Here is a 22,867-nt window from a genome sequence, read left to right as displayed (position 1 = left end):
TTTCACCATGTTGGCCAGGCTGGTCTCAATCTCTCGACCTCATAATCCGCCTGTCTCAGCCTCCCGAAGTGCTGGGATTACAGGCATGAGCCACTGCACCCGGTCAATACATTTGTTTTTGAGACAAGGTCTTGCTCTGTTGCTCAGGCTGGAGTGCAGTGGTGTGATCATGACCCACCACAGTCTCAACCTTCTGGGTTCAAGCGATCCTCCCAGCACAGCCTCCCGAGTAGCTGGGACTATAGGTGTGCACCACCAGGCACAGCTAAAATTTTTTGTAGAAATGGGGGTCTCACTATTTTGCCCAGGCTGGTCTCAAACCTCTGGCCTCAAGCAATCCTCCCTCCTTAGCCTCCCGAAGTGCTGGGATTATAATCAGAAGCCACCGCACCTGGCCTGGGATGCATCTGGATCTCCGCTCTGTCCTCACTGGGGACTGATCTAACCCCCCGAACACCACAGGAAGTGCCCTCGTGTACTCGGCACAGCGGCGGTGATGAGACGCTACCAGGCCTCGTGCACAGCACTCCCAGCTCTTACCAGGTCTTGCCCATACCTGAGCCTGGCTCAGGAGGATGGGGTGGGTGGGGACAGAAGCTCTGAGAGCTGACCTTGCTCTGACAGAACCTAGACCGCAGGCTGGGAAAATGAGAACGCATGGCAAATGCGCTCTCCCCTCTGCTTTGGCCCAGAGGAAGGGCCTGGCCGGGAAACGGCCCTAAGCAGGGAGCCATCAGGCGGATGAGGCCTAAAAGTGGCCAACGGGGCCCGATGGGAAGAAGGAGCTGAGTTTGAGTTCTGATAACTCCAGCTGCCTCATCAGCACCGCTTCTATCCTTATGTTCTTTTCCAGAAAATTCCAGAGGGCAGGGCAGCCCGCTCATGCCACTGGCTGGCCCCATCATCTGTCTGGGTGTCCTGAGTGCTCCTTATCTTGTTTCTGTTTACTGTCCTGGAAAATGGCAGCGACAACATGGTGGCTTCCTTGGTTCTGTCGCTGGGGGATCCTGATGTCACCAAGGGGCAGACGGGCCAGGCCTGCCTCCAGGAGGCTGCCCGCGGGCGGGATCCCAGAAGGCCTCCTGCTTCTTTGGCGTTTGTGTGCATCACAAAGCCCCTGACCCGGCTTCTAAAACGAGAGCCTCCTGAGATGCAGATGTCACACACAGGAGCCAGAATCCTGTCCGTGCACCTCCCCTGGACTTGACAATCGCCATCATCCCCTCCTTGCTGGGCCAGTCACACTTTATGCACACTAAACTCTGAAGCAGGCAGCAGTGTCAGGCCAGCTGTGTTGAGGAGGGAAGTCGAGGTGGGAGTGAATTTCCTGGCCTGGCCACAGCCCGCCTTGAGCCTCTGCCTTCCAGGGCTGTCCTTCTCCAGTGTGTGCTCATGAAGTACATTACATCTCCCCATCTCCCGCCAGGAGGTGTTTTTGGTCCTGGGTGTGGGACCAGCTGGTCCAGTATAGGAGCACATACCCTTCTAAGCCAGCATTCTCGACATGGGCCCTCCTTTTTCCATAAGAAAAGGAAGCACAGGCTTCCTTTTTCTTATGCACAGGCTGGTGGCCGCCTCGGCCACGGGCAACTGTTGGTAAACCCGGTCCACAGGCTCAGGAAAGAACACGCAGCAGAGACACTTGCTGCTTGGTGGCCCTGGAGAAAGACACGACTCCCCTTCGAGTCTGGAAGCATGTGTCCCATCTGCAGCTCAGGCAGAGCAGGCCTGTACCTCTTCCCTCGCCTAAGCCGGCACATCCTGCTCTCCACTCTACGGAATTTTTTAAGCAAAGAGCTCTCCTCTCTCTTCACAATGGCGGCATCCACCCTATACCTGTTACGATGAGGCACATCAAAGAGCTGCACCTTACGCTGTGAAGCAGGATGTGCAGCACAGGCAGGAGCAACAGAAGAGCCCCAGTGCGATATTCTCGTCTATGAAAAGCAGCGCGCTCTGCCACTTTCCATTCTATTACATTTTTAAAGAAATGCCAGTTGTTGGCCAGGTGCAGTGGCTCATGCCTGTAATCCCAGCACTCTGGGAGGCCAAAATGGGAGGACTGCTTGAGCCCAGGAGTTTGAGACCAGCCTGGGCAACATGGCAAAACCCCATTTCTATTTCACTGAGGAAAAAAGCAAGCCAGTTTTGTGATCCACTCAATGCCCTTAGTGGCCAGCAAACAGTGCAGACTCTTGGCTTGAAACGCCCTGCCCTGTGGCCATGGGGGGCTTGCTGCACACTGTGGCCCTTGCCCTGGAGGGCAGCTCCCTATGCAGGCAGCGCAGGAAGTAAGACCCCAGGACTGTGACAGCAGAAGGCTTTATGATAGCACCCCGCCACCCCAACACCACCTCCATCAGGCTAATGAGAAACAGCTACAGGCAGCAAAACAAAACAAAACAAAAAAAACCACAAAGTGTGGCTGGGCGCGGTGGCTCACGCCTGTAATCCCAGAACTTTGGGAGGCTAAGGTGGGTGGATCACGAAGTCAGGAGTTCAAGACCAGCCTGGCCAAGATGGTGAAACCCCGTCTCTACTAAAAATACAAAAATTAGCCGGGTGTGGTGGCAGGCACCTGTAATCCCAGCTACTCAGGAGGCTGAGGCAGGAGAATCACTTGAACCTGGGTGGCAGAGGTGGCAGTGAGCTGAGATTGTACCACTGCACTCTAGCCTGGATGACAGAGTGAGACTCTGTCTCAAAATACAAACAAAAACAAAACACAAAACCAAAGTACAAGAGCACCCCCTTCCGGACCTCTAGGAGAATTAGGTTCTGGATGAATAAAGACCACCCAGGGCCGAGCGTGGTGGCTCAAGCCTGTAATCCCAGCACTTTGGGAGGCCGAGACGGGCGGATCACGAGGTCAGGAGATCGAGACCATCCTGGCTAACACGGTAAAACCCCGTCTCTACTAAAAAATACAAAAAAACTAGCCGGGCGAGGTGGCGGGCGCCTGTAGTCCCAGCTACTCGGGAGGCTGAGGCAGGAGAATGGCGTGGACCAGGGAGGCAGAGCTTGCAGTGAGCTGAGATCTGGCCACTGCACTCCAGCCTGGGCTACAGAGCGAGACTCCGTCTCAAAAAAAAAAAAAAAAAAAAAAGACCACCCAGGGGCCAGTTTGAGGATTTCGCTCTGGTGCAGAGTTCTCCAGAGGTCCTGTCCTCAGGCTTTGCTGCAGCAGACGGGGTGCCGAGAGCCTCCCTCACCACTATATTAAAGAGGGATATGCCGCAGCCTCCCCTTGGAACAAAACCCGGAGTCCTCCGGATAGGCGCCATCACCTTTGATGTCAGTGCTCCTAGCTCCACTCTCACGCTCATGTCAGGGCCTACAAAGGGGATTCCACCCCCATGGGAATTTGGGTTCTGTTCTCATCTCAGGGCAAACATTGCCTCCTCTGACCCCCACACATACCCCAGCCCACACCTCTTAATATCTGACTTAACACCAACGCACAGATCTTTTTTTGAGACACAGTCTCGCGCTGTCACCCAGGTTGGAATGCAGTGGTGCGATCTCGGCTCACTGCAACCTCTGCCTCCCAGGTTCAAGCAATTCTCCTGCCTCAGCTTCCCAAGTAGCTGGGATTACAGGCGCACCGCCACACCTGGCTAATTTTTGTATTTTTAGTAGAGACGGGTTTCACTATGTTGGTCAGGCTGGTCTTAAACTCCTGATCTCTTGATCCATCCACCTTGGCCTCCCAAAAGTGCTGGGATTACAGGCTGAGCCACCGCGCCTGGCCCAATGCACAGATCTTTAGCATGAGGCTAAAGATGTGCTCCTGTCAGTCCTTTCCCCAGGGGTGATCCTGGGCCGAGGTTCGCTGCTTCTTGAAGTTGATGATGCAGAAACACACGGGAGCCCCGAAGCCTGGCATGGCTTCCTACCTTCCCGCTGTCCCTGTTGCCGAGTGCAGCGGCAGGTCCTGAAGTGGGCACATACCAGCCATGTCCACTTCCCGCTGCTGGGCATCTGGGCTGTGCCCAGGGTTGGAAACCAGGAAGCAAGTGTCTGTGGACACTCAGGAACAAGTGTTTAGTTTGCAGTTCTCCTGGGAATTTATCTGGGAGAAGATACTCTGGGTCACAGGGTGGGGAAATCCTCTACTTGGTAGATACTGAGCCAGCGTGAGCGGTGCTCGTCCTTGCAGCCATTCTACAACGTGGCCCTAAACACGTTTCCTTGTTGTGCAGAGAAGTCAAGCACCGTTTCACAGGCTCTTCCAAGTAGCGCCTGTTCCCATCTTTGGCCCATTTCCCTCCCTGGGGAGTCCTTTGTTGGATGCATTATTGCAAACACCTGCTCCAGTCTAGGAACTGTTTCTTTTCTCTCTTTTTACAGACACGGTCTTGTTCTGTTGCCCAGGCTGGAGTGCAGTGATGCCATCCTAGCTCACTGCAGCCTCCAACTCCTGGGCTCATGAGATCCTACTGCCTCAGCCTCCCAAGTAGCTAGGACTACAGGCACACGCCACAGCGCCCGGCTAATTTTAAAAATATTTTGTAGAGATGGGGTCTCACTATGTTGCCCAGGCTGGTCTCAAACTCCTGGGCTCAAGGGATCCTCCCACATCAGTCTCCCAAAGCACTGGAATTACAGGTGTGAGGCACTGCGCTCAGCCCAGTGTAAATATTTGAGGCTTGCTGGGCCTGCCTCTGTTGCAACTGCTCAGTTCTGCCGCTGTTCCATGAAGGGAACCATAGACAATGCAGAAATTGGTGGGCTTTGGCTGCATTCCAACAAAACATCATTTATCAACAGAGATTTGAATTTCATTTTCTTTTTTTTTTTTGAGATGGAGTCTCACTCTGTCACCCAGGCTGGAGTGCAGTGGTACGATCTTGGCTCACTGCAACCTCCACCTCCCGAGTAGCTGGAAGGTGGCACCCACCACCACGCCTGGCTAATTTTTGTATTTTTAGTAGAAATGGGGTTTCGCCATGTTGGCCAGGCTGGTCTGGAACTCTTAAGTTCCAGTGATCCGCCAGCCTTGGCTCCCAAAGTGCTGGGATTATAGGCGTGAGCCTAGGTTGAATGTTTTGACACGTTATAAAGTATTACCTTGAGAATTATTTAGACTTACAGCTGTGACACAGAAAACATTCTGACTCATGCATCGGGGAGTGAAAGGAAGTTCACCAGTGAATCTGTCAATGAACATGGTCTGAAGGCGCCTCCCTGCGGCCAGGCACAGGCTTCCAGTAAAGACAGAGGTGCCAGGAGCTCTGTTGAGAGGTCTGTGCATCAAGGCTCTCGCCTGGCTACAGGTTATGATGTTGATGGCTTCCAATGCACCAGTATTTGTAATAAGCTGATAGATTCTAACACGCCAATACCACACCCGGGGACACCTATTTCTTATTATGGGTTCAATACAGTTGAACAATGAAATCCAAGTTCAGTTTCATTTGTTGAGACAGGGTCTCACTCTGTTGCTCAGGCTGGAGTGCAGTGGTGTAATCTCAGCTCACCATAGCCTTGACCTCCTGGACTCAGGTGACCTTCCTGCTTCAGCCTCCCAAGTAGCTAGAACTACAGGATGCCACCATGCCCAGCTATTTTTTTTGTATTTTCTGTAGAGATGAAGATTCACCATGTTGACCAGGCTGGTGTTGAACTCCTGGGCTCATGTGATCCACCCACCTCAGTGTACCAAAGTGTTGGAATTACAGGCATGAGCCCTGGTCTGGCATGAGTTCAGTTTTTTGTTGTTTGTTTGTTTGAGACAGAATCTCCCTCTGTCAGTCAGGCTGCAGTGACGCAATCTCGGCTTACTATTACCTCCGCTTCCCGGGTTCAAGTGATTCTCCCAACTCAGCCTTCTGAGTAGCTGGGACTGTAGGCGTGCGCCACTGTGCCCAGGCTCCAAGTTTTTTTTTTTTTTTTTTTGAGACGGAGTCTCGCTCTGTCGCCCAGGCTGGAGTGCAGTGGCGCGATCTTGGCTCACTGCAAGCTCCGCCTCCCGGGTTCACGCCATTCTCCTGCCTCAGCCTCCCGAGTAGCTGGGACTACAGGCGCCCACAACCGCGCCTGGCTAATTTTTTGTATTTTTAGTAGAGACGGGGTTTCACCGTGGTCTCGATCTCCTGACCTTGTGATCCGCCCGCCTCGGCCTCCCAAAGTGCTGGGATTACAGGCGTGAGCCACCGCGCCCGGCCTTTTTTTCTTTTTTGAGACAGAATCTTGCTCTTGTCCCCCAGGCTGTAGTGCAATGGCGAGATCTCAGCTTACTGCAACCTCCGCCTCCTAGGATCAAGCGATACTCTTGCCTCAGCCTCCCAAGTAGCTGGAATGATAGATGCCTGCCACCAGGCCTGGCTAATTTTTGTATTTTTAGTAGAGACGGGGTTTTACCATGTTGGCCAGGCTGGTCTCAAACTCCCGACCTCATGATCTGCTCACCTCGGCCTCTCTGGCTGAGTGCAGTAGCAGCCAGCCCCTGCTAGACTCAGGCCAAAGCTGTCACCACGAATTGGCAAGGCAGCAGCTCAGGCCCTGGGCTGGGGACCATCATCCCCTCTCACAGTGCACACGGTGCTGGCCTCTGGGCTGTGTGCCTGGCCACGTTATTTCAGTCAGGCCCCTGTGCTGCAGATGTGGAGACTGAGGCACAGAGACAGATGTGGAGCTCAGATCTTCACCATACTCAAGTCCCTCCTACAGTAACCACAGGGCTGCTGCCTCCAGGTAGTGCGGAGTGGGAATGGAACCCAGAGGACCCACCCTGTGGGGCCAGAGCTTTGTGAGGCTTAGCTGCGGCAGCCTGGACCCGACTCCGTCTTTCTGAGCGCCTCTCTAGCCCTGAGGCTGTGCGCATGTGTCTCCTGACCTCAGCACAGGCATCAAGTTCAACACCATTGTCTACCATGTAGTTTTTTTTTTTTTTTTTGAGACATAGTCTCACTGTCACCCAGGCTGGAGTGCAGTGGCGTGATCTCAGCTCACCGCAACCTCCACCTCCCGGGTTCAAGCGATTCTCCTGCCTCAGCCTCCCGAGTAGCTGGGATTAAAGGCATGTGCCACCATGCCTGGCTAATTTTTGTATTTTAATAGAGACGGGGTTTTGCCACATTGCCCAAGCTGTTCTCAAACTTCTGACCTCAAGTATCGGCCCGGCTCGGCCTCCCAAAGTGCTGGGATTACAGACGTGAGCCACTGCGCCTGGCCTGCATGGTCTTTATTGTAGCAGCATCTCTGCCCTCTCATTGTCGCAGGCAGGCTGGTGGCTGGCGGGGTGGTCTTCAGCAGCCTGCCTGCTGAACCCATGTGGGCCAGCAGATGCCCTTCTCTGAGCCCTTACCAAGCACACCAAGGGGATGCCCCCTGACAAACATGCGGCCTTGACATTTGGACACAGTGCCCCAAATGCCTCAGCCACCAGCTGCCGACTGCTATAAAGAACCCAGGGAGGGAGGCGGAGATTGCAGTGAGCCAAGATTGTGCCACTGCACTCCAGCCTGGGCTACAGAGCAAGACTCCGTCTCAAAAAAAAAAAAAAAAAGAACCCAGGGAAGAAGGTATCAACTGGCAGTGCACAGCCCCACAAGTCTGAACCTGACCCAGAGTCACAGCGAACATTTCTGCATGTTCTGATTTTGAAGTAAAATCTCCTACATGCAACTTAATTTCTTCATTCTGGTTTCGATTTCTGGCAGGTTCCTCAATGTGGTTTGAGATTTCAAACCACCAAGGAGAAACGCCCTTGGCTGAGGGCAGGTGTGTGGCCCAGGGCCCCTGTGAGGCCCCTGGTGCTGGCACAGCCCCGCTCAAGCCCCTAGCCTCCCTCCAGCCTCTGCATGCACTGTGTCCTCTCTGCCTGGGACACCTGTCCCTCACCTCCCAGTGGACACTGCTCACGCTTCCTGTTCTGCTTATGTGGCCCTTCCCACTGGAGCCACCACAAGTCCCTGGACAGCAGAGGCCAGAACTGCCCACATGGTACCACAGAACACTCCAGCCTGTTCCCACGGTGGCCGCTGAGCAGGAGGGGCCTGTCAGTGCACTGTGTCCACAACGTAAAGGACAGTGGCTGTGAAGGCCGGCAGTGCCACACTCCGGGGCCTGGGGAGGAGGGGTCTTGTGGCTGTGAATCTGACTGCAGAGGAACAGAGTAAAAGCTTTCCAGGCAAGACAACTGGACACGTATGAGGAGGTCATCACGGAGGTCACGTCAAACACAATTCTGCCGGTATAAAATACAAACTAGGGGGCTGCGGGTATCTCCAATGATCAAAAACAATATTCGAAAAGATTCCACCTGACAGGAAGGGCGTCCCTGCCTCTCCTAAAGGGTCTGGCCCCAACACAGCAGCGGGTGCCCAGCTGAACCACTTCTGTCCTCAGATGTCACCACCTAGAGGGACCACGTGACTCCCACCTGCAGTCACGGGCACAGTCTCCAGCTCGGCGAGGCAGGCTCCTGACACCGAATCCAGAGGATAACCTCCTGTGTTCACTCTGTGAATTGTCAGAACTCAGGTCTACACAGACGCCAATCTCTTTTCAGGCTTCACATTTAACTCAATTACAGAGTTCAACTAATTAGGGGTTTCTGGAAAGCAAACTAAAAAACAAAAATTCCGGCCAGGCGTGATGGTGGTGCACACCTGTAATCCCAGCTACTTGGGTGGCTGAGGCAGGAGAATCGCTTGAACCTGGAAGGTGGAGGTTGCAGGGAGCCAAGATCACGCCATGGCACTCCAGCCTGGGTGACAGAGTGAGACTCTGCCTCACACACACACACACAAATCCAATTAAAAATAATTTGTCTTTTCTTTTCTTAGAAAGGAGCAATTGAAAGTTGGAGACAAAAAAGTAAGCTGTTAGCTGTGTCTGACTTTATTCCATTCAAGCTCTTCTCAGCCTGGTGCAGCTGTGTGGCGCCAAGGAAGGGCCGAGTGACATGAGCACCACCTGCCACGCAGTTGGTAGCGTGGAACCTTCCATGGGTCTGACAGATGTGTCATACAGAATGTAACTTCTAGCCAATGATGGGCAAATAATAATAATAAAAATGAATGTAACTTCACCCCAAATGAGGTCTTTTGCCCAGCACTACTGGGAGGTGATCTCTGGGCACTTAGAATGTCACACCTAATGGGCGTCTCGGTTTACATGGGGTCTGGAACCAGTCCTAGGTTGGGGCTTTGGGCTATGTAGTTTCTGCTCGACCTGCAGAGGGGCTTGAGATGGAGGTCAGTCATATGGGTAGCCAGCTGTGTCTTTATGACCAAGTCCCAGTAAAAATGCTTGACACAGGGTGGGTGCGGTGGCTCACGCCTGTAATCCCAACACTTCGGGGGGCTAAGGCAGGCGGAGCACTTAAGGTCAGGAGTTCGAGACCAGCCTGGCCAACATGGTGAAACCCCATCTCTACTAAAAATACAAAAATTAGCCAGGTGTGGTGGCGTAAGCCTGTAATCCCAGCTGCTCAGGAGGCTGAGACAGGAGAATCACTTCAATCCAGAAGGCAGAGATTGCAGCAGGCCGAGATTGCACCATTGCACTCCAGCCTGAGTGACAGAGTGAAAACAAAACAAAACAAAACAAACTCTGGACACAGAGGCTTCTCTGGTTGGCAATGTTGTCAGCGTCACCAGGAACATGAGTGCCGTCTGCAACTCCACAGGGAGGAGACAAAGGAAAGTCCTGTGTCTGGAACCGTCCAGATCACCTCAAGTGATCCGCCCACCTTGGCCCCCAAGAGGCCCCATATACCTCTTGCCTTGGTTGATTTTAATCTGTAGCCTTGCACTGTAATAAATCATAACTGCAGGCGTAACAGGCTGAGAATGACGGCACGTGAGGGTGATCTTGCGGACTTTCCCCAAACCGTGCAACAGGGTGGACCCTGAGGTTGTTTTCCCTCATAGCTTCAAATTTCGTTAAGAATATCAGAAATATCCATTAAGTACGCCAATTTTGTATCCAAACATCATGTTGGAAATTATTGCTAAATGGAGGCAGCTTTTCTTTCGCTTTTTTTTTTTTTTTTTTGCAACAGAGTCTCACTCTGCCACCCACGCTGGAGTGCAGGGGGGTGATTATACCTCACTGTGGCCTTGGCCTCTTGTGGTCCTCCTGCCTCAGCTTCCTGAAGAGCTGAGACAACAGGCATACACTACCACACCTGGCTAATTTTTGTACTTTTTGCATACGCGGGGTCCCCTTATGTTGCTCAGGTTGGTCTCGTATTCCTGGTCTCAAGGGATCCACACACCTCCGTCTTGCAAAGTTCTGGGATTACAGGGGTGAACTGCCATGCCCAGCTGAGGCAGCTTTTCAACAACTATCTTTCTTGACTTGATGTGCCCTATGTGATGTTTTCCTGTGCAAATCACATTACAGTGAGTGGACAGACCCACACCTGCTGTGCTTCCTTCCAGTATTAAGGAGGCTTCCTTTTTTTTTTTTTTTTTTTTTTTTTTTGAGATGGAGTCTCGCTCTGTCACCCAGGCTGGAGTGCAGTGGCGTGATCTCCACTCACTGCAAGCTCTGCCTCCCAGGTTCACGCCGTTCTCCTGCCTCAGCCTCCCGAGTAGCTGGGAATACAGGCGCCCGCCACCACGCCCAGCTAATTTTTGTATTTTTAGTAGAGACGGTGTTTCACTGTGTTAGCCAGGATGGTCTGGATCTCCTGACCTTGTGATCCACCCATCTCGGCCTCCCAAAGTGCTGGGATTACAGCATGAGCCACCGCGCCCAGTCAGGAGGCTTTTTTTAATAGTCATCTTTGTTGTCCTACTTATAATTCCAACATAAGTTACTCCCAGTCTAATGGGCAACCCCCAGGTCTGTGAATCCATCCATTCCAGGAAGATGTGAGGTTAAATTGAAAACATAAATCAAATCCCTCACTGAGGCACCCTCCCACATGGGTCCCAGATAAGACAGGAGCACTGCTGTGTGACTGAAATGTCGGTATTCTTCTCAAAACAGGTCTCAAAATCTCCACCAGAATTGCATGTCCTGAAACAGAACAGTTTCGATAAAGCAGTCACTTAGCAGTAAGAGTTAGGATTTGGGTTTTTTTTTTATCTTTTTTTTTTTGAGATGGAGTCTCGCTCTGTCGCCCAGGCTGCAGTGCAGTGGCGCAATCTCGGCTCACTGAAAGCTCCGCTTCCCGGGCTCATGCCATTCTCCTGCCTCAGCCTCCCGAGTAGCTGGGATTACAGGCACCCGCCACCATGCCCAGCTAATATTTTTGTATTTTTAGTAGAGACGGGGTTTCACTGTGTTAGCCAGGATGGTCTGGATCTCCTGACCTCGTGATCTACCCACCTCGGCCTCCCAAAGTGCTGGGATTACAGGTGTGAGCCACCGTAACCGGCCTTTTTTTTTTTTTTAAATAGAGACAGAGTCTCACTATGTTGTCCAGGCTCATCTGAAATCCTAGGCTCAGGTGATCCTCTGCCTCGGCCTCCCAAAGTGTTGGGATTACAGGCGTGAGCCACCATGTCCAGCCTGTACTGTTGTGGCTTTTTTGGGACAGGGTGTCACTCTCATTGTCCAGGCTGGAGTGCAGTGGTACGATCATGGTGCACTGCAGCCTCAACTTCTCGAGCTTAGGTGATCCTCCAACCTAAACCTCCCGAGTAGCTGTGACTATAGGCAGGCACCACCATGCGTGGCTAATTTTTGTATTTTTTGTAGAGATGGTTTTTCACCACATTGCCCAAATTGGTCTTGAACTCCTGGGCTCAAGAGATCCACCCACCTCGGCCTTCCAAAGTGCTGGGATTACAGGCATGAGCCACTGTGCCCAGCCGGAAGTTTTAATTTATTGTATGATTTATCATCAAATCTTACACAGGCTAGAAGACTGACTGTAGCAGCTGGGTGAGCCATTTCCTCTTTTGTCAGATGATATACAACTAAATATGACCCTAAGAGGGCTCTTTCTGTGAGTCTAAAATGAAAAACAAATGGACTAACACAGACATACATTTTTGTCTGAAAATATTCAGGGTCTTAATAGGTTGAGCATGCTGTTTCTGTCTTTTTAAAAACCAAGGTGTAATGGAATGCAGAGAAGCGTACATATCTCATGTGTGCACCTTGGTGCATGTACACATCATATACACGTCCAGATCTACAGAGAGAATATCGCCAGTATCCTAGAAGGCTCATCATGTGGCTTTCCTGCTAATTCCCTCTCTCAAGGTAAGCACTGCTTGGCAGCCATCGCTGTGGATCAGCTTCTGACTCTCACAGAACTGGAGGCACACAGTAGGCCCTCTTTAGCATCTGGCTTCTTTCACTCAGTAACATGTAAGCTTCTTCCAGGTAGCAGTTTTCAGGTAGTCTGTTTCACAGCTATTTGGGGCCCTGTACAATTACGCCCCCACGGATCCATGCCCCTGTAGATGGACACTGGGCTGATTCCTGTTTTGGGAGAGTATGAGCAAAGTGGCTATGGCCATGTCTGTCTGTGTGGACACGTACTCAGCTCTCCCGCGTAGAGCGAGGGCTGCAGGTTGCTGGGTCAGAGGGCGTGCACAGGCTGAACCTCAGAAAACATTGTCTTCTGCAGTTTGATGGTTAAAAACAAGCAAAGCAAAACAGAAAAGACCGCCAAAGAGCTGCATACTCTACACGCAGGGCGTGAGGTCAGACTGCTTCAGACTTGCCAGCACTGATGGGCATTCGGCCATTCTAGGGCGGGTGCTGGCGCAAGTCACTCTGGTTTTAACGAGCATTTCCTTGAAGTTGTGATGCTAATGCAATGATGTGAGCACCTTTCCCTACACTGATTAGTCCTGGGATGTCCTGTGTAACGAGGCATCTGTTCCCGGCTCCTGCCCAGCTTTAAATTGTGTTGTCTTTTCCGAATCTATGAGGGGTTTTCACTGTCTCCATCAGCGTGTCCGTTAATAAACAGATGTTACTAATTTTAGTGAAGTCTAATTTCTCAATTGTTTGTGATTAGTGGCTTTTGGCTTCTGTGGAAGAAATCGATGCCTATTCATGAAGATTTTCTCCTGTGCTTTCTTCTAGAACTTTGTTTTACCTTTCATGTTCTTACATCTATAGTCCATGTCACGTGGATCCAAGTGCATGGTGTGTGTGTCGGGGGGGCGGGGGGTCAGGGCTCATCCTCTCTACGTGGATACCCAGGAGACCAGTGTGATGGAGACGCCCGTGCTTTCCCCACTGCACTTCAAGGACCTTCTTCAGGTTGGTAATGTTAAGTTTCCCTCACAAGAATATCATTCCAAATAAAACATGGGGAGGGTCTGTCATTGTCATTAGATTTTTGAAAATTCAGTTTTTTTTGTTTTTTTTTTTTCAGATATTGTCTCACTCTGTCACCCAGGCTGGACTGTAGTGATGCAATCTTGGCTCGCTGCACCCTCTGCCTTCTGGGTTCAAGCGATTCTCGTGCCCTGCCTCCCGAGTAGCTGGGACCACAAGCACTCATCACCACGCCCAATTCATTTCTTTTTTTGTATTTTTTGTAGAGATGAGGTTTCGCCATGTTGACCAGGCTGGTCTCAAACTCCTAACCTCAAGTGATCCGCCCGCCTAAGCCTCCCAAAGTACTGGGATTACATGGGCCACCATGCCTGGCCCGTATTTTTAAAAAGTATTCTGTATTTATTTTATTTTTTTAAGAGACAGGTTCTCACTCCATCACCCAGGCTGCAGTGCAGCTGTGTGATCACAGCTCACAGTAGCCTGGACCTGCTGTGCTCAAGTGATCCTCCCACCTCAGCCTCCCGAGTAGCGGGGACCCCAGGCGTGCGCCACTGCCCCCAGCCGTATCCCACACTTTAAGTAAGTTAAGTCCTCCACTCACTTTCCTCTTTGAGGACTTAGCCTTGGAGTTAGGTTTGTAAATTAGAGTCAATATTTTTTTCTCTCAATACTGACAATACATGACATTTTCAGATCTGGCATTGAATCTGAAAGTCTCTTTTCCTTCATTATCTGTTTCTCTTCCAATAATAAAATAACCTTTTTTTTTTGAGACAGACTCTCGCTCAGGCTGTAGAGCACTGATGTGATCTTGGCTCACTGCAACCTCCGCCTCCCGGCTCCAAGAGATTCTCCTACCTCAGCCTCCTGAGCAGCTGGGATTACAGGCATGCACCACTACACTCGGCTAATTTTTGTAGTTTTAGTAGAGAAGGGGTTTCACAATCTTGGCCAGGCTAGTTTCAAATTCCTAACCTCAAGCGATCAGCCCATCTCAGCCTCCCAAAGTGCTAGGATTACAGGCGTGAGCTACCGCGCCTGGCTAAAAGAACCTTTTAAAGCAGTATTTGTTTTTGGAGTTGAAGTTTTGCTCCGTCACCCAAGGCTGGAATGCAATGGTGCAATCTTGGTCCATAGCAACCTCCACTTCCTGGGTTCAAGTGATTCTCCTGTCTCAGCCTCCTAAACAGCTGGAATTAAAGGCGTGTGCCACCACGTCCAGGTAATTGTTTTTGTATTTTCAGTAAGGACAGGTTTTCACCATGTTGTCCAGGCTGGCCTCGAACTTCTGACCTCAAGTGATCCTCCCACTTCAGCCTCCCAAAGCGCTGGGTTGACAGGTGTGGGCTACCACGGCTGGCCTTACACAGTAATTTTTACCCATTTAGGCACTCCAATTGTTACCATCCTCTAAAACCTCACACTTGGTAAGATTCTCTCCAAACCATGCATGTGGGCTCCCTTCACTCTCCCCTCCAACAGATACAATTCCCCCACCCTCTGCTTCATGACTAACAGCAAATTGTTACTTTAAAATCAAACAGTACAACCTCCCCATTGCGGGGACAGCGGTACTGGCCAGTGTGTACCAGGAAGTGAAATAAGACCTTGGAGAGTGGAAGACTGGGTGAGTCCTGGGCTAGGCACGGGACTTACACCCCTTGCTGGCTCCTGCCCAGCTCTGTGACCTGCCCTGGGCTGGCAGAAGGTGCACACACCTCCCTGGGGAGCCGGTGAGAACATTCCTTTCTTCTTATTTAAATGGTGCTCATATAGAGTCACTCACGGAAAAGAATAATAGTAAATGAAAAATATATAAATGGCACTCATGATCCACCAACACGTTATGATCCACCACTGCGCCGTGGCCACAGCTGGAACCACATGCTGCCTCATATATGGGACATATCTGTGAGGACAGCGACCTCCAGGCTTGGAGCAGAGCCTGGCAGAGAGCAGGAACGTGGCCACCATCTCACCAACACAGAGACAGCACGGGGAGCCTGGGAGCGTCCAAGGACAGGAAAGGGCTGCCACTTTCTCTGCTCTAGACATGCCAACCTCTTGTCGCCATCCTCCTGGCCACACGGGCAGCACCCATTACTGCCACATATCCCCTCATCCCACCTTGCCTCTTGAGGCCACCAGGCCACAGCTTTGGCAGAGCCTCTCCGCCTGCTGTGGCCTCTGCTGGTGCACTCTCCCAAACCTCCCATCTCTCAAGGCTCTGTTGCAATGTCCCCTTCCCCGAGACCCGCATCCCTGCCTCTCCTCTCGACCACATGTGACATTTCCTCTCATCATGGCGGAAACATGTGTGTGCTTCCCTGTTCCTGAAAGTGTGTTCCTCAGGGCCAGGCTCAAAGACAGAGATTAATTCAGTGTTTGTGGATAAGTGAAAGAGTGAGCGGCCCAAACCTGAGTGTGCAGGGTCAGAATGCAGATGCCAGGGCTGCTCCCACAGGGACCCATGAAGGCCCCGCCCACCCCGCCTCCTCGCTTACCTGTCCTTGTACTTGATCACGGCATCCACAATCTTCTTCATCTTCTTGGTGAGGTTGGGTGGGTTCGGGGAGAGCTTCTCGGCAGGCGGCCGCCCACGCTTCTTCTGCTTCTTGCTCTCGTCGTCCTTGTCGCGGCTGCGGGTGCTGGTGGTCGGGGTGGAGGAGCCGGCATCGCTGTCTCGCTTGCGCTTCCGTGACGATTTCTTCTGCCGGACCTCCTCTTCGATCTCCTCCAGCGTACCCTCCTCAATGGCCTTCAGGGTCAATAGTAGTAAAATAGGACAGCCAGCACCCAGGTCGACAAGCAGAGGCCGTGACGCTATCCCGGGGGCCGGGCTGGGACACGGAGGAGGGCCCCCGCACCCGCTCTCCCTCCAGTGTGGCTGGCTTGGGGCATAACACACACTGGACTCTCAAGAGGTCCCTGGGCTGCAGTGAAAGACCAGCACGGCCCCAGCAGGCACCCCACCCAAGCATGTCCTTAAAACACTAATGGTTGAATTTCTTGACCAAAAAAATAACTATCTTCTCTGTACAGAGAAGAATGTGCTCCTGAAATCCCTTCACCCAGGAGATGTTGACACCTCTGTTCCACACCCTCCCCATCTATTTCTTTTATTTACTCATTTATTTTTAGAGACAGGGTCTCGCTCTGTTGCCTAGGCTGGAGTTCAGTGGCACCATCGTAGCTCACTGGAGTCTTGAACTCCAAGGGCTCAAGAGATCCTTTCACTTCAGCCACTTAAGAAGCTGGAACTGGCCGGGCGCGGTGGCTCAAGCCTGTAATCCCAGCACTTTGGGAGGCCGAGACGGGCGGATCACGAGGTCAGGAGATCGAGACCATCCTGGCTAACACGGTGAAACCCCGTCTCTACTAAAAAAAATACAAAAAACTAGCCGGGCGAGGTGGCGGGCGCCTGTAGTTCCAGCTACTCGGGAGGCTGAGGCAGGAGAATGGCGTGAACCCGGGAGGCGGAGCTTGCAGTGAGCTGGGATCCGGCCACTGCACTCCAGCCTGGGCGACAGAGCGAGACTCCGTCTCAAAAAAAAAAAAAAAAAAAGCTGGAACTACAGGCACGTGTCACCACATTCAGCTAATTAAAAAAATATTTGTAGATATGGGGTCTCATTATGTTGCCCAGGCTTGTCTTGAACTCCTGGTCTCAAGCAGTGCTCCCATCTTAGCCTCCCAAAGTGCTAGGTTTACAGATGTAAGCCACTGTGCCTGGCTTCCATCTATTTCTTCTTTCATATATCTATATATATAATTATTATTATTATTTTTTGGAGATGAAGTCTCGCTCTGTCACCAGGCTGGAGTGCAGTGGTGCGATCTTGGCTCACTGCAACTTCCGCCTCCCTGGTTCAGGCGATTCTCCTGCCTCACCCTCCTGAGTAGCTGGGATTACAGGCGCCAGCCACCACACCCAGCTAATTTCAGTATTTTTAGTAGAGATGGGGTTTCAAAATGTTGGCCAGGATGGTCTTGATCTCTTAACCTTGTGATCCGCCCACCTCAGCCTCCCAAAGTGCTAGGAATACAGGTGTGAGTCACCGCACCCAGCCTATTTTTAAATTTTCTTAAACATGGGGTCTTGCTACATTGTCCTGGTTGGACTTGAACTCCTGGGCTCAAGTGATCCTCCCATCTTAGCCTCCTGAGTAGCTGGGCATAAAAAAAAAATTATTATAAATCATATATAACATAAAATTTACCATGGCAGCCATGTTCTATTACACAGTTTAGGGGCATCAGGCGTGTCCCCAGTGTTGTGCAGCCCTCAGCGCCACCCACCTCCAGAACTCTCCCCACCTTTGACGCACGTGTGCAGAACTGAAGGCCACGCTGGAATTGTAGCCCACGTGCCACACTGCTGGCTGTGTCATGGATATCTTTTCCTGTAATTTTCTACAACAAAATTTTTTAACGTCTGTTTAGTGTTTCAGTGCACAACGTGCCCTAATTTAGCCTCCCCTTGTTCTTGGGCATTTAGGTCATTTCCCTTTCTTTCTGAGACAGGGTCTCATTCTGTCGCCCAGGCTGGAGTGCAGTGGTGCAATCTCGGCTCACTGTAAACTCCGACTCCTAGAGGTTCCAGCGACTGTCCTGCCTCAGCCTCTGGGATGGCTGGGATGGTGCCCGCCACCACGCCTGGTTAATTTTTGTATTTTTAGTAGAAACGGGTTTTCACCATGTGGGCCAGGTTGGTCTTGAGCTCCTGACCTCAGGTGATCCGCCCACCTCGGCCTCCCAAAGTGCTGGGATTACAGGTATGTGTCACTGTGCCTGGCCATTTTTTTTTTTTTTTTTTTTTTTTTTTTAAATAGAGACAAAGGTCTTGCTATTTTGCTCAGGCTGGTCTCAAACTCCCGAGCTGAAATGATCCTCCTGCTTTGACTTCTCCAAGTGCTGGGATTACAGGCATGAGCTGCCAGGTCTGACCACTTTTTTTTTTTTTTATTGTTGTTGCTATTTTAAGTAATGTATTGACAACTGACATTGTTTAAGACAGATTCCCTCATGGTAAAACTGCTGAGAAGAACATGAATATGAACAACATTAAGAGAATCCCCAGGTATTAATTCAATGGTATTAACTAATAACTTATCCCAATGGTTAAAAAATGCAGTCTAGGTAGCCAGGTGTCTAGGGAATCCCAGAATTGGAAAAGGAAGGAGGGCCTGGACCCAAAAGCTGGTTGTTCCCCTCACGCCGAGGCTGTGCCAGTGAGCTGAGCACTGTGCCTGGCGCTGAGGACACAGCAGTGACTCAAACCAGCCGGGGCCCTTTCCCCTACCCTTGAAAGGGAGATGGTGATCAGATGGCAACATCCCACAAGTGGGGTGACAAACATGTCAGGTGCCAGGAAACAGGGAAGAGAGAGACACCACAATGATGGAGCAGACGTGTCTTAAAGGAGATGAGAAGCTGAGAGCCTGAGGGGCCCGGGAGGAGGGAAGGCATCCGGGCCAAAGGAGCAGCATGGAGGGCACAGCAGGCAGGAGGCACTGGGAGAAGTCCCCCTGCAGACCCAGGGCAGAGCAGCAGGTGCCCCCAGACTCATGTCTACCTAAAACCTCAGAATGGGACCTTTTTTACAAATGAGGTCTTTACTTTTGGGATTAAGCTTTAAAACATGTTCTTAAAGGAGACAGAAGGGGACACAGAGAAGTCCCCATGAAGACAGAGGCAGAGATGGGGTGATGCTGCCCCAAGCCAGGAGGCTTCTAGAACCATCAGAAGCTGGAAAAGCCAAGGAAGGGTCCTTCCCTAGGGCCTCGAAGGGAACACAGCCCTGCCCACACCGTGGATTCAGACTTCTGACCCAGAATGGACAGAAAATAGTTCTGTTGCTTTAGGCTGCCACAGTCATGGCCATTTTCAATGGCGGCCATAGGAGCATTTTGAAGGCTTTGTGTTCACTTGGCAACAGATGTCTGCCAGAAGAGTGGTGCCAATTCCAAGGCCACCAGTAGTGGGGAGAGCGTGTTTTGTATAATATTTTTCACAACTGTGAATTTGAATACAATGTGTAATAAGATGGGCTCAATGGGAAAAAACAGTCTCTTCAACAAATGCTGCTGGTACAACTGGATTTCCACATACAAAAGGATGAAGATGGACCTCTACCTCACATCATGTATAAAATTTAATTCAAAATGGATCTTACATGCATCTACATGGAAGAGCTCAAACTATAACCCTCCTAGAAGAAAAGACAAGGGCAAGTCTTTGTGACCTTGGATATGGCAAAGGTTTCTTTTTTTTTTTTTTTGAGACGGAGTCTCGCTCTGTCACCCAGGCTGGAGTGCAGTGGCGCGATCTCGGCTCACTGCAAGCTCCGCCTCCCGGGTTCACGCCATTCTCCTGCCTCAGCCTCCCGAGCAGCTGGGATTACAGGCGCCCACCACCTCGCCCGGCTAATTTTTTTGTATTTTTAGTAGAGACGGGGTTTCACCATGTTTACCAGGATGGTCTCAATCTACTGACCTCATGATCCGCCCACCTCAGCCTCCCAAAGTGCTGGGATTACAGGCATGAGCCATCGCGCCCGGCCGGCAATGGTTTCTTAGATACGACACCAAGGCACAGGTGAAAAAGAAAAATCAACTGCAAGTACAATGAAACACTTCTGTGCTTCAATGGATATCGAGGAAGTGAAAAACTGTGCAAAATGGAACAAAATATTTACAAATGATATCTGATAAGGCACCTGTAAATAACTTACAATTCAATATTAAGATAAATATATTTTAAATTTGGGTAAAGGATGATGTGAATAGACATGTCTTTACAGAGAATACACAAAGGGCCAATAAGCACATGAAAACATACTCCACACAGGGCCGGGCGCGGTGGCTCAAGCCTATAATTCCAGCACTTTGGGAGGCTGAGACGGGTGGATCACGAGGTCAGGAGATCGAGACCATCCTGGCTAACACGGTGAAACCCGTCTCTACTAAAAAAACACAAAAAACTAGCCGGGTGAGGTGGCGGGCGCCTGTAATCCCAGCTACTCGGGAGGCTGAGGCAGGAGAATGGCGTGAACCCGGGAGGCGGAGCTTGCAGTGAGCTGAGATCCGGCCACTGCACTCCAGCTTGGGCGACAGAGCAAGACTCCATCTCAAAAAAAAAAAAAAAAACATACTCCACACCATTAGCCATCAGGGAAATGCAAATCCAAACCACACTCAGATGGCACTTCATACCTGCTGGGATGGCTAGAATCAGCGGGCGAGGGAACAGCAAGGGTTGCTGAGGATGCTGAGAGAGGAACCCTCGTACACAGCTGGTGGGGCTGTGAACTGGCATAGTCACCAAGGAAACCAGGCTAGGGGTCCCTCAAAAGGTTTAATAGAGAACGTGACAAATCTGTACGAGGTAGGATCATTTCACCATCAAAGAATGAAGCACGACCACCTGCTGCATCACGCGTAAATACGTTAAGTTGTATGAAAAAAAGCCTGACACCAAAGCATCCTACACTGTAGGACTCCACTGACAGGAAACGCCCAGAACAGGCAAAACTATACGGACAGAAAGTACATCAGTGGTTGCCTGGGGCTGGGGAGAATCAATGAATTAACAGGAAATGGCAAATCGGGGCAAGGCTTCTTTGGGAGTGACGAGAATGTCCTAAAATGGACTGTGGTGATAGATGCACAACTCTTGGATACACTGAAGATGACTGTGTCATATACCCTAAAAGGGTGAATTGTATGGTATGTAAATTACACCTAGAAAAATGTGTACATAGAGCATCCGCATATGAACTGATCTTAAGTTTAAAAGGCACTCACTGCCTCAAATATGCAAGGCTGAGGCGGTCGCGGTGGCTTATGCCTGTAATCCCAGCTACTCTGGAGGCCGAGGCGGGTGGATTGCTTGAGCCCAGGAGTTTGAGACCAGCCTGGGTGACACAGTGAGACCCTGACTTTACAAAAAATTTAAAACTAGCCAGGCGTGGTGGTGTGTACCTGTCGTCCCAGCTACTCAGGAGGCCGAGGTGTGAGGATCACTTGAGCCCCCCAAGAACTGGAGGCCAGCCTGGGCAACATAGCAAGACTTTGTCTCTATTGAAAAAGAAAAAAATGCAGGGCCGGTGACACTCATACAGCAGTCAGACAGCTCTGCGGTCACACAGGTCTGCGGCAGGGCTCACACTCCGGCTTTTCAGGGTTTCTCTTCTGGGTCCCGGAGCGCTCTGCTCGGGAGGCTGGCTGGGGAACAGGATGGCCTGTGACCTGGGCTCCTGGTGTGTTTCAACAGCGCCCTCTGGTGCACAGCTTGGCAGGCAAGCTCATGAGTCTGGGCTGCTGAGGTCCCAGGAGGAGCCTGGGGCTGCTTGGCTACATGCGCTGGGCCACATGGCTCATTCCTGGGTATGGCACTTTGTACAGCATAGCCAAAAGCCGCCACCTGCCTTCTCGGAATTGTTACTTCAGGACATTTTAATGACACAACTTCATGGATGGAGTCTGAATCATCATCTCCGTAACTCAGAGCCCCTGAGATGGGAAGGGGTTTGATTTGTCACCGTAACCCCAGTGAGGACGTCAGTGCCAGGCACCTGTCACAGTGTGCCTTAGGCTGGGAAGGGTGGGTCGGGGGAGGTCCCAGGAGCACCGCATGACTGACTCAGACATCTGTAGCTGCTGTTGCAGGGCCAGGTGTCATCTGCTGAGAAATGGCCCTCACGTCAGCTCCACAAGCAGCTGCCAGCCCTGTGCAGCGCCTGCCAGGTTCAGAGGCCCTTGGGGGCTTGCCCGCTCCTCCCTTCCTGTGATTGAGTCTCCCCAGCACATGGGGGGGACTTGCCCAAAGTGAGGCTTCCTGGAGCCGGCAATGCACCGCTTTGCAGGGTGCCTCAATAGTCCATGATTCACCCTTGTGCCTCCCTCCTGGCAGGTACTGGGAAAGCCAGCACTCCACTGAGATCAGCGACATGATTTTTAACCTCGGGAGGAGGTAAACCCTTGTACTTGAAAGACCAACCATACCCAGCAGCAGGTTTTGAGCTACTCAGGAACTATGGGTCCTCCTTGCATTCTGAGGAGGAGCCAGAAGGACCTAACCATCCCTGGCCCAAAACAGAAGGCTCTCGGCTGTCCGCGGAGCCTGGCCAGGAGTGGCCCAAGGGGAGCGTTTTGGACCCAGGCCTGAGTCCTGGCGGTGGGCCCTCTGTCTCCCCAGCCCTGCCTGGCACTGGCCTGCGGGGCCTGCCGGGCCTCTCCGGCATGTACCTTGAGCCACTGCTTCTCTGTCAGTGAGTCGCTGTAGTCCACCTCCTTGCGGTGGCGGGAGCCGCGGCCAAACATCTTCTCCTCCTCCTCCTCACAGGTCAGGCGCTCCACCTCCGCATCATCCTTGATGATCCACGAAGGGAGCTCGTCCTCCTCCATGAGGCGCGGCTTCCGCTTGGGGTTGCGGGCCTCCTCGCGCCTGCGGTCCAGGTCCATGCGCTGGTGGGTAGGGAGGCAAAGGGAGAGGCATCAGCATGCGGGCACCAGGGGCACACTAGAGCCAGAACGCCGGGCTCAGAAGGGCCTTTCTCTGCCCGTGGGGACCCATGCTGCTGCAAGAGTTAAACAGCAGCTCTTCATTGTTCGGTGGCTGACCCGGCCTGGCTACGTCCGACCCTGACTAGGGGCTCTGC

The 22,867-nt window shown here is 51.7% G+C and overlaps 1 protein-coding gene across 28 annotated transcripts in view; it reads right to left on the bottom strand.

The window, feature by feature from the left end:
• SMARCA4 (SWI/SNF related BAF chromatin remodeling complex subunit ATPase 4) overlaps positions 1 to 22,867 on the bottom strand; it is a 103,024-nt gene that overhangs the window by 5,068 nt on the left and 75,089 nt on the right. For 12 of the 28 annotated variants that reach the window (XR_012428389.1, XR_012428390.1, XR_012428392.1 and 9 more), the window contains 3 exons: positions 22,455 to 22,673; positions 17,524 to 17,619; positions 15,711 to 15,964 (listed from right to left, as the gene is read on the bottom strand). Coding sequence is in view for 21 of the 28 variants with exons in the window: in XM_065535365.1 (XP_065391437.1) it covers positions 15,711 to 15,964; positions 17,524 to 17,619; positions 22,455 to 22,673 (569 nt within the window). In the remaining 7 variants the exon portion in view is untranslated. Of the gene's footprint in view, positions 1 to 15,710; positions 15,975 to 17,523; positions 17,620 to 22,454; positions 22,674 to 22,867 lie in introns of all 28 variants that reach the window. The other 16 variants (XR_012428391.1, XR_012428394.1, XR_012428395.1 and 13 more) reach the window with 2 other exon arrangements.

The sequence above is a fragment of the Macaca fascicularis genome, chromosome 19 (genome assembly GCF_037993035.2).
Source record: "Macaca fascicularis isolate 582-1 chromosome 19, T2T-MFA8v1.1".
NCBI lineage: Eukaryota > Metazoa > Chordata > Mammalia > Primates > Cercopithecidae > Macaca > Macaca fascicularis.
Note: the sequence above shows the minus strand (reverse complement) of the source record. Positions and strands in the feature narration are given on the sequence as shown.